The sequence below is a fragment of the Salmo trutta genome, chromosome 26 (assembly GCF_901001165.1).
Source record: "Salmo trutta chromosome 26, fSalTru1.1, whole genome shotgun sequence".
In the NCBI taxonomy this organism is placed as follows: Eukaryota; Metazoa; Chordata; class Actinopteri; order Salmoniformes; family Salmonidae; genus Salmo; species Salmo trutta.
In genome coordinates, this window is record NC_042982.1 from 40507451 (window position 1) to 40517167 (window position 9717).

General features: G+C 46.2%; 1 protein-coding gene across 1 annotated transcript; it reads right to left on the reverse strand.

Annotated features, from left to right (window-relative positions):
* Positions 1–3779: 3779 nt before the first annotated feature.
* Positions 3780–8156, reverse strand: LOC115163993 (extracellular calcium-sensing receptor-like). Its single transcript, XM_029716160.1, has 11 exons — positions 7888–8156; positions 7487–7778; positions 7027–7269; positions 6767–6865; positions 6283–6598; positions 6028–6200; positions 5642–5872; positions 4995–5118; positions 4707–4900; positions 4311–4589; positions 3780–4208 (listed from the first exon to the last, which is right to left on the reverse strand). Exons 1-11 carry the CDS (start codon positions 8115–8117, stop codon positions 3780–3782), a joined length of 2610 nt encoding a protein of 869 aa, XP_029572020.1. The 5' UTR covers positions 8118–8156.
* Positions 8157–9717: the final 1561 nt, after the last annotated feature.

A 9717-nucleotide genomic window follows, 5' to 3' on the forward strand; every position in this document is an offset into this window, starting at 1 on the left:
CCAAAGAAACATTGTTCTAAATTCTCAGTGCTATCTATTAAGCTTGTTCTAAATTCTCAGTGCTATTTATTAAGCATGTTCTAAATTCTCAGTGCTATCTATTAGCCATGTTCTAAATTATTAGGGATATCCAATAGGTAGCAGTGCTTGTAGGTAGTCTAATAGGTAGCAGCGCTATGTAATAGGTAGCAATGCTTGCCTCTCTTTCCACTCTTGATTGTGCACAGGTAAATGACATGTACTCCCTAAAAGACAGCAGTATACAGCCAGTGAGCGCGCCTTATTCCCTGTATCCCACAGTGCAGACACATACTGTAGCTCTTTGGTGACTGCATGCCAGGGCACAGACCTGTCTTACTTTCCAGGTCTGTGCCCAAACAATTTGAGCTTCTACTTTTAAAAATCCACCTTTCCAGAAACAAGTCTTTCACCGGTGCCGCTTGCAAAATACCACCTTCTGCCCCCAGCTGTGCCCTGGACACCATATGTGAATTGATTGCCTCCCATCTATCTTCAAAGCTTGTGCTGTTAGGTGACCCAAATAGGGACATGCTTAACACCCCGGCAATCGTTCAATTTAAGCTTGATGCCCTCTATCTCACACAAATGATCAATGAACCAACAATAGGTACAACCCCAAATCCGTAAACACAGGCACCCTCATAGATATCATCCTAACCAACCTGCCCTCCAAATACACCTCTGCTGTCTTCAACCAGGATCTTAGCGATCACTGCCTCATTGCCTGCATCCGTAATGGGTCTGAGGTAAAACAACTACCCCTCATCACTGTCAAACGCTCCTTAAAACACTTCAGCGAGCAGGCCTTTCTAATCGACCTGGCCCGGGTATCCTGGAAGGATATTGCCCTCATTCCTTCAGTAGAGGATGCCTTGTTATTTACAAGTGCTTTCCACACCATCTTAAATAAGCATGCCCCATTCAAAAAATGTAGAATCAGGAACAGATATAGCTCTTGGTTCACTCCAGACCTGACTGCCCTTGACCAGCACAAAAACATCCTTTGTGAATAGCCCACGCGATATGCAACTTTTCAGGGAAGTTAGTAACCAACATACAAGGGCAGTTAGGAAAGCAAAGACTAGCTTTTTCAAACAGAAATTTGCATCCTTTAGCACAAACTCCAAAAATTCTGGGACAGTGTAAAGTCCAATGAGATTAAGAGCACCTCCTCACAGATGCCCACTGCACTGAGGCTAGGAAACACTGTCACCACCGATAAATCCGCGATAATTGAGAATTTCAATAAGCATTTTTCTACGGCCCACAGCAACTTGCCCAAGCCTCCCCCATTTATCCTTCACCCAAATCCAGATAGCTGATGTTCTGAAAGAACTGCAAAATCTGGACCCCTACAAATCAGGCGTGCTAGAAAATCTGGACCCTCTCTTTCTAAAATTGTCCACCAAAATTGTTGCAACCCCTATTACTAGCCTGTTCAACCTCTCTTTCGTATCGTCCGAGATCCCAAAAGATTGGAAAGCTGCCGCGGTCATCCCCCTTTTCAAAAGGGAGACACTCTAGACCCAAACTGCTACAGACCTATATCTATCCTACCCTGTCTTTCTAAGGTCTTCGAAAGACAAGTTAACAAACAGATTACCGACCATTTTGAATCCCACCGTACCTTCTCTGCTATGCAATCTGGTTTCAGAGCTGGTCATGGGTGCACCTTAGCCACGCTCAAGGTCCTAAATGATATCATAACCACCATCGATAAGAGACAATACTGTGCTACCGTATTCATCGACCTGGCCAAGGCTATCGACTCTGTCAATCACCACATTCTTATCGGCAGACTCATCAGCCTTGGTTTCTCAAATGACTGCCTTGCCTGGTTCACCAACTATTTGAGGGGGCCAGAAGTATACAGAATGATGTCATCTGCATAGAGGTGGATCAGAGAATCACCAGCAGCAAGAGCGACATCATTGATGTATACAGAGAAGAGAATCGGCCCGAGAATTCAACCCTGTGGCACCCCCATAGAGACTGCCATAGGTCCCGATATAGGTCTATAGAAGTTTGGGTCTAGAGTGTCACCCCCTTTGAAGAGGGGGATGACAGCGGCAGCTTTCCAATCTTTGGGAATGTCAGACATTGCAAAGAAAGGAATCAATATTCACAGAAAGAAAATGCACAGCACTCATAAATGCAGTTGTTGGGCCTGCAGTGCATGAGGAACCAATAAAGGACATTGGGAATGTGTCTTACTCAATGATTACTGATGAAAGTCCTGATGTCACGACTGAGAAGCAGGTGGGTGTTCTGATGAAACACCACAGCAATAAACTCTTTCAAATCATAAGCACATTTGGAGGAATAATAATCATTCCAGCTGCTGACTCACTGACCTTTACCAATGCCTTGTTCAAGTTTCTTGATGACAGTAAACTGCATCAGTCTAGCCACAGATGGCTGAACCACAATGTGAGTCAAAAACAGCTCCGTCCTGACAAAATTTCAAGAACACAATCCGAATAAGGTCTACATTAAATGTGTTTGTCATTCCCTGCAACTATGTGCCTCCAAAGCAGTTTATGTTCTTCCACTAAATATTGATTATATATGGTGTCACAAATACATGAATGGGTTTCCAATGCCATCCAGCAACTCTCGAAATATGAGCACATACAGTGCATTCGGAAAGTTTTCAGACCCCTTGACTTTTTCCACATTTTGTTACATTCCAGCCTTATTCTAAAAATGACTAAATCATTTTTTTCCCTCACAAATCTACACACAATACCCCACAATGACAAAGCAAAAATTGTTTTTTAGAAATGTATGTAAATTTATACAAAATAAAAAAAGTATTCAGACCCTTTACTCAGTATTTTGTTGAAGCACCTTTGGAAGCGATTACAGCCTTGAGTCTTCTTGGGTATGAAGAAGGAGTGATGGGGAGTGGAGAGGTTCCCACAGTGGTTAAGAAAACAGTGGAATGTTTCTGTTTTCATTTTGGTATACGATGAGGGACACACACTCATACGCACACACACACACACACACACACTCACATTCACGCACACACTGACTGGGTGACGAAGTAATCGTGTAGGGGGTCTGTAAGTTCTGTCAGACAGACTCAATACTAACTCTTCCAGCATCAGTAGACACTACGTAATCTTTATTGGTATTGTTCATATAGACGTGTTTCATTCTGACACATTATAAGAACACATACTAATAATAAGAAAGTAATATAGTGAAGGTTTAGCAGGAAATGTATGTTTCAAAACACAATGGACATTCCCCAGTTGAAATGAATATCAACGAGCCCTAAATCCAAATTTGAGTATGTGTAAGTTAATAATTGTCCATCATGTGTTTCTTGGTGATTTCTAATTGGTCATCATGTGTTTCTTTGTGGTTTCTAATTGGACATCATGTGTTTCCTGGTGGTTTCTAATTGGACATCATGTGTTTCTTGGTGGTTTCTAATTGGACATCATGTGTTTCTGGTGGTTTCTAAATGGACATCATGTGTTTCTGGTGGTTTCTAATTGGACATCATGTGTTCCTTGGTGGTTTCTAATTGGACATCATGTGCTTCTTGGTGGTTTCTAATTGGATATCATGTGTTTCTTGGTGGTTTCTAATTGGACATCATGTGTTTCTTGGTGGTTTCTAATTGGACATCATGTGTTTCTTGGTGGTTTCTAATTGGACATCATGTGTTTCTTGGTGGTTTCTAATTGGACATCATGTGTTTCTTGGTGGTTTCTAATTGGACATCATGTGTTTCTTGGTGGTTTCTATTTGGACATCATGTGTTTCTTGGTGTTTCTCTCTGGTCTCAGAAGGATGATGTAACACTTTGGAGCAAACAGACAGAACAGCAGCCCAAAGCTGGATGCCAGGATGGCAAAGATCTCTACAGCTACTGTGTACTTCCCAGGAGTGCTGACGTAGGCAGGGATGAAGGAGATCCACACAGCACAGAAGATCAGCATGCTGAAGGTGATGAACTTGGCCTCATTGAAGTTGTCTGGGAGTTTCCTGGCCAGGAAGGCTAAGAGGAGACAGAGGGAGGCCAGCAGGCCGATGTAGCCCAGCACCAGAGAGAAACCAACCACAGAGCCCACCTCACACTCCAGGACCACCCTCGGCCCACGACCCTCTCTGTCCCCCCTCTCAGCAGGTCGGGGTGGAGCTAGGGCCAGCCACAGTACACAGATCAGCACCTGTGGAAGGGAACGGAGGTGGAAGGAAAACGCAAGCACAGTTACCATAATAACAAATAATATGGTCAATGACATTCCAATAGAAAGTATTAAAAAATAGACCTGGATGAGTGTGCAGAATGAGATACCCATTCTCTGCTGGGTGGGGCTGAAGTATCTCATCAGGTTCTCTCCAGGCAGAGTGGCCCTGAAGGCCACCAGCACCACCACAGTCCTGCTGAGCAGACAGGAGATGCAGAACACAAAGCTTATACCAAACAGGGTGTGTCTCAGCATGCATGTCCATGGCTTTGGCTGGCCAATGAAAACCAGTGCACACAGGAAGCAGAGCTTGAGCGACAGCAGGAGCAGGAAGCTGAGCTCAGAGTTGTTGGCTTTCACCTGGAAAGTGACAGAAAATTATAATTTAGACAAAGTGATGTCAGAAATTCAAACCTTAAATGACACAATCTCATCTCTGTCCAGTACCTCTATATATGATCATATGATTCAACTCACCAAGGCCGTGTGACGGTGGTAGAGGAAGGTGGCCAGGGCACCGGCTGTGAGTGTTGCCCCGGAAACTGAGATGACAGACAGGATGACACCCATTGTGTCACTGTAGGAGAGGAAGTCCACCAGCTGGGGGATGCAGGCTGTACGATCAGGGTTGGACCAGAACCGCTCTAGACACCTAATACACTCAACTGACCCTGATAGAGAAGGAAGAAGAATGAGGTGTCCTAATCAGGACCAGTCAGGAGTGAGGAAAAATATGAATTGGAATCAGAACCCTAGATAGACTACCTGTTGTGTTGCTGATCTCTCCCTCAGCACAGGACAGGCAGTCAAAGCAGCACACAGGCCTACCCTTCTGTGCTGCATGCCTGGTACCAGGGGGACAGTCAGCACTGCATACAGACACAGGGACCTACCAGAGGGGGGAGAGGAAGAAGTTATCATCGTCATCATCATTGCTGTTATCATCATTATTACACAGACAGACAGGCTCGCTGGACCCCTCTGGGGACTATGTCAGGAATATGACCACACAAATATCTAAATTTCAGTATCATGTTCCCCCTGAGTGGCTCAGCGTTCTAAGGCATCACTACAGTCCCTGGTTCAAATCCAAGCTGTATCACATTTGAGTGTCTTCCGGGTTTGGCTGGGGTAGGCTGTCATTGTAAATGAGAATTTGTTTTAAACTGACTTGCCTAGTTAAAAAAAGATACCGTTCAGTGTCGTGTTGACTTTCTGTCTGAGATACCATTCCCCTGTTATTTATTTGGTCTTCTTTATGTCTTTTTCTTTTCTGAATGTCTGCCTCAGGGTGATAAACTCAATAAATCTCTCTCCATCACACACACACACACACACACACACACACACACACACACACACACACACACACACCTCTCTGCCTCAGTGAAACTAAACTGAACAGTTCACACCTCCTCTCCGCGGCCCCCACCCCACACCACTTTATCCATGTCCATGTGAAACTGGTCGTCCGATCCCTCAGAGGACAGAAAATGTCCGACCTGGACAAACTCTGCCGTCCCCTCGGGGGTGACATGCCAGTTGATGATGTCATAAGAGGCAGGCGGATCACCATTCATGTCGAAGTGGAAAGATTCCCCCACAGGAGTACTGAAGTTCACTCCCCTCAGATAACGAACAATCTCAAAGAGAAAAGGGCATTGGAACAGGATTAAGAGTTAGAACCAGTTGCGGCTTTGGTTCTTTAGAACTCAAACCTTACAAAGTGTTTTCACTGTATCCTGACTGGAAACATTAGTGTTGTTAACTTGAAAACACATCAACATGTTGTTCTCACCTGGCTGGGCTGAAGCTTCCTGATATCAGGGCACTGTCCACCCTTAAAGACTCCGTCCCCTGGTCGACAGGCCATCATATCCTGTATGGCGTAGGCGATGGCGTACACAGCCTTGTACACATTATAGCTGGCTCTCAGCTGAGACACGTCAGCATACTGGCTCTCCCCCTCACCTAGGATTGACACATTATTTAACTGAGATAACATTGGGAATCTGGACAAAAAACAGAGATTTAGGTGTAAAGTCTCCCTCACGTATGACCTCTGACCCAGTACACTGTCGCCTGGACGACTGGGTCACGCTGAGGTCAACCCCCAGAGAACACCCAAACATCTCCTCCCACAATTCCCTCAGGAATGGGTCAGACTTCTTGTAGTCCCCGCCTGGATGGAGGCGTGTTAGGAAAGGCCCCAGGCCGAGAATGTCAGCTTTCTTCAGGGCAAAACCGATTGTCCCGGCAAGAGAGGGCAGGTTTTTTGGGGCGGCTATAGTAGAGTAGGTGACCCAGGACTCTGAGGCAATCCACTGCTTATCTGTAATGTTCTGACGGACAACCTCTTCCATCAGGGCCTGGAGAATGAAATCGTTAAAAAGATCAAGATAGTCAAGCTGAAATGCGTGATTATCAATTAGGAAATTATTGTGTCTATAAAGGGCATCAAGACATGGTAAGACACAAGGACACTGCTACAGCTGTGTTACAAATCATTAACATTACTCTGACCGGTAACGGCTCACCCCTGCATAACCCGTGAATCCTACAAATGCCACAACCACTCTGGCAGTAGATCCTCTGATGGTGTCCGCAATGTGCCTGATCTTTCTCCTAGACGGTAACTTGCAGATGACCATCAATGAGAGAAAGGGCAGAGAGTTAGAGAAAATCAGAGAGAGAGTTTCTATTAGATTAGAAGAGAGGGGGAGTCACAGTGAAAGAGAGAGAGAAAGACAGAGCAAAAAAGTGAGTATACTGTCAGATCATCAGAGTGAGGTCATACCTTGGGGAGGACCTCAGAGTAAGCGACACACACCCCAGATCCCTGGAGCTCGTGGAGAAGCAGCTGAACCCCAAACCTGCCATAGTCATCATCCTCTGACACCAGCCCCACCCACACCCATCTCAGCAGACGCAGCAGCCTGGCCATGGCTCGAGCCTGGAAGGCATCGCTGGGTACCGTACGGAAGAACGAGGGGTACTTCCAGTTGTCACTCAAACACGCACAGGTGGCTAAGTAACTCACCTGGGAGAATACAGATTGAGAGAGAGAGAGAGAGAGTGAGACAGTGAGAGACAGAGAGAGAGAGAGCGAGAGTCAAGGATTATTATAATTTGTAAGAGACAGAGAGCAGAGGAAGAAGGAAAGTAAACGTTAGAGAGAGAAATCTAGATAGAGATTGAAATGTAATGTGAAAAGAGTCATCATCTCATCCCAGCATGTAATCCAACCCCTGCCTCACCATGGGTAAATCAAACGGCCCGAGGGTTTGTGCCGCCACGATGGAAGCTGAGGAGCGGGCATCCCCTATAATGACGGGAACCTCGGGGGTTGTGCCACACTCTGTGCCCACCACGGAGGCCTCCTTGCCGGTCACCATGGCTAGGGCTGCCCCCAGGGTGGTGCCCTCTGTTCGGCATGTGTCAGAAGCCAGGAACCCCAGGGTGAGGTTAGGCAGGAGGGCTGGGTCACGGTTAATCTCCTCCACAGCAAAGATCATAGTCTGGAGCCAGCGGTAAGCACGCTGGTTGAAACTGACAGATGGAAGAAAGGAAGAAACAGAGCGATAGGAGGTAATTGAATACACAATACCTTCAAGTGAAAACACAATGACAAAAAGCTGTTATCTCACAAGCTGCGTACATTGCACAGGTAGAATTTCCCTTAATGCTCCTGAACTCCTGCTCTGGTAGAGGGGCTTCCACATGGATGGGGAACAGGCCCCCAATGACCACATCTCCTGCCCGATAAACACTGCCGGAGACGGGCTTAGCTACCAGCCGACAAGCCCCCTCTCCACCTCCATCCAGACCCCAGACACACCCAGGGACATGGAGACAGTAGAGCAGCCACAGCCAGCCACACAGGCTCATCACCTGGAGAGAGACAAGGCCGAAGACTGGGAGAGTTCCGTCACCTGTTGGAGAGAGACCAAACCAAGACCTTCCAGACAGAACACTCTGTAGACAGAATTATATTAACAAAAAGTGCCATCAGTGAAGATATTCACCATACACCACAGCCACCTGTAAGCAGACGTGAAAAAACAGCGATTGACACAAACAACCTTGTTCTACTTCTGCTCTACCTGGCAACAGTAAATCGTATCCTGGTGAGACAGACAGACAGACAGACAGACAGACAGACAGACAGACAGACAGACAGAGAGAGAGAGGATGAGTGTCTGTCAGTCTGGCATCTCCTGCAGAGAGTCAGAGTGAAAGAGGGAGAGGAAGAGGAGAGAAGGGGAGCTGCTGATATAGGGAGAAATGAGCCCCCGGCTAAAAAACAAGCACACAGCCACCAGGGGGTGCTTGTAGGGAGGAAGGGGCAGGAGGGGGTTAATTGGGACTTGTTATTGGAGGATAACTTGGGGAGCAGGTAATTGGGGGTAATTGGAGAAAGCCTGTGAGGGTGATGTTATTGAAGGTAATGTGTAGTACAGGAGATACAGTATCTGTTCTTCAACAACATCTGATGGACCCATTCAGACAGATATTACATCACACTGTACTCTAAATATTTTTTTTAATTAAGTCATGCTGAAGAACAGCTCCTGAACTTTCTGGTTGTTAAGAGTGAGATTAACACATTTCAATAAGCACTAAATGCATAGGTAACCAAATTGAACATCTGGAGATCAACACAGTAGAAAATGATTGACAGAAAGTGAGTTGAAAGACCAATCTTAATCGTGCTAGCTAGCCAAATTCAAATCTGTTTGCTAACTTACCATCTAACTCCAACTGTTTACTGGTGGTAACCATAGCAACACCAGCAGCAGCAGAGACTGAGAGACTTCCCCCTCTTTCCCCCCCTTCTTTCTTTGCCGACTGCTCACAAAAGGACTGTTACAAACCTGTTATTTTACACAGACCACACTACTGCCTGGCATACAGCTGTAACCAGGCATTTCAGCTATACGACAAAGAAAGGCATCTACAAGGGAAGGCAAATCCACATTTTTGAGGACAGCGAGAAGGACCAGGAAAACATGTTTCTGATGGTAAACATGTACCAGAACGGCACTGTCATGGTCCAGGGCAGTGACGCTGCACTCAGCTCTTTTGTGCAGGACTTCCCCACCCTAAGGAAATAACGGATTCCAAAAAAGACAAGGACAGTCCCCCAACCTCTCTCCTCAGGCACCCCAACAACACGAGCCCAGGCCCAGACCTACACCCACACAACAGGTCTATCCTCCCCCCTACCTGCCTACAACCACCAGAGTCAAGACCACCATCAGCCTGCTGAGATACAGGCTCAGTACCCTAGCCCCAGACCGTAAACCATCTACTCTGGTAAAACCCACTGAGGTAGCCATACTCATTGACCCAATTGGGAAATTCATCCAAGAGGATAAACTCTTCCCCGACCACAAGATGTCCATAATATGGTGCCCAAAAACGCAGGATGCACTCCACATCCTGTCCCAGCCTGACATTGACACACCAGGCCACATTATTATTCACA

What these genes read in the sequence shown, in the direction of transcription:
- LOC115163993 (XM_029716160.1), bottom strand. Translation starts at nt 8,117, where the DNA reads ATGAGCCTGTGTGGCTGGCTGTGGCTGCTCTACTGTCTCCATGTCCCT. An exon ending in GGAAGCTTCAGCCCAGCCAG is followed by an intron (nt 5,873 to 6,027) that starts GTGAGAACAACA and finishes TTTCTCTTTGAG; the next exon opens with ATTGTTCGTTATCTGAGGGG. An exon ending in CATTCTGCACACTCATCCAG is followed by an intron (nt 4,209 to 4,310) that starts GTCTATTTTTTA and finishes TCCCTTCCACAG; the next exon opens with GTGCTGATCTGTGTACTGTG.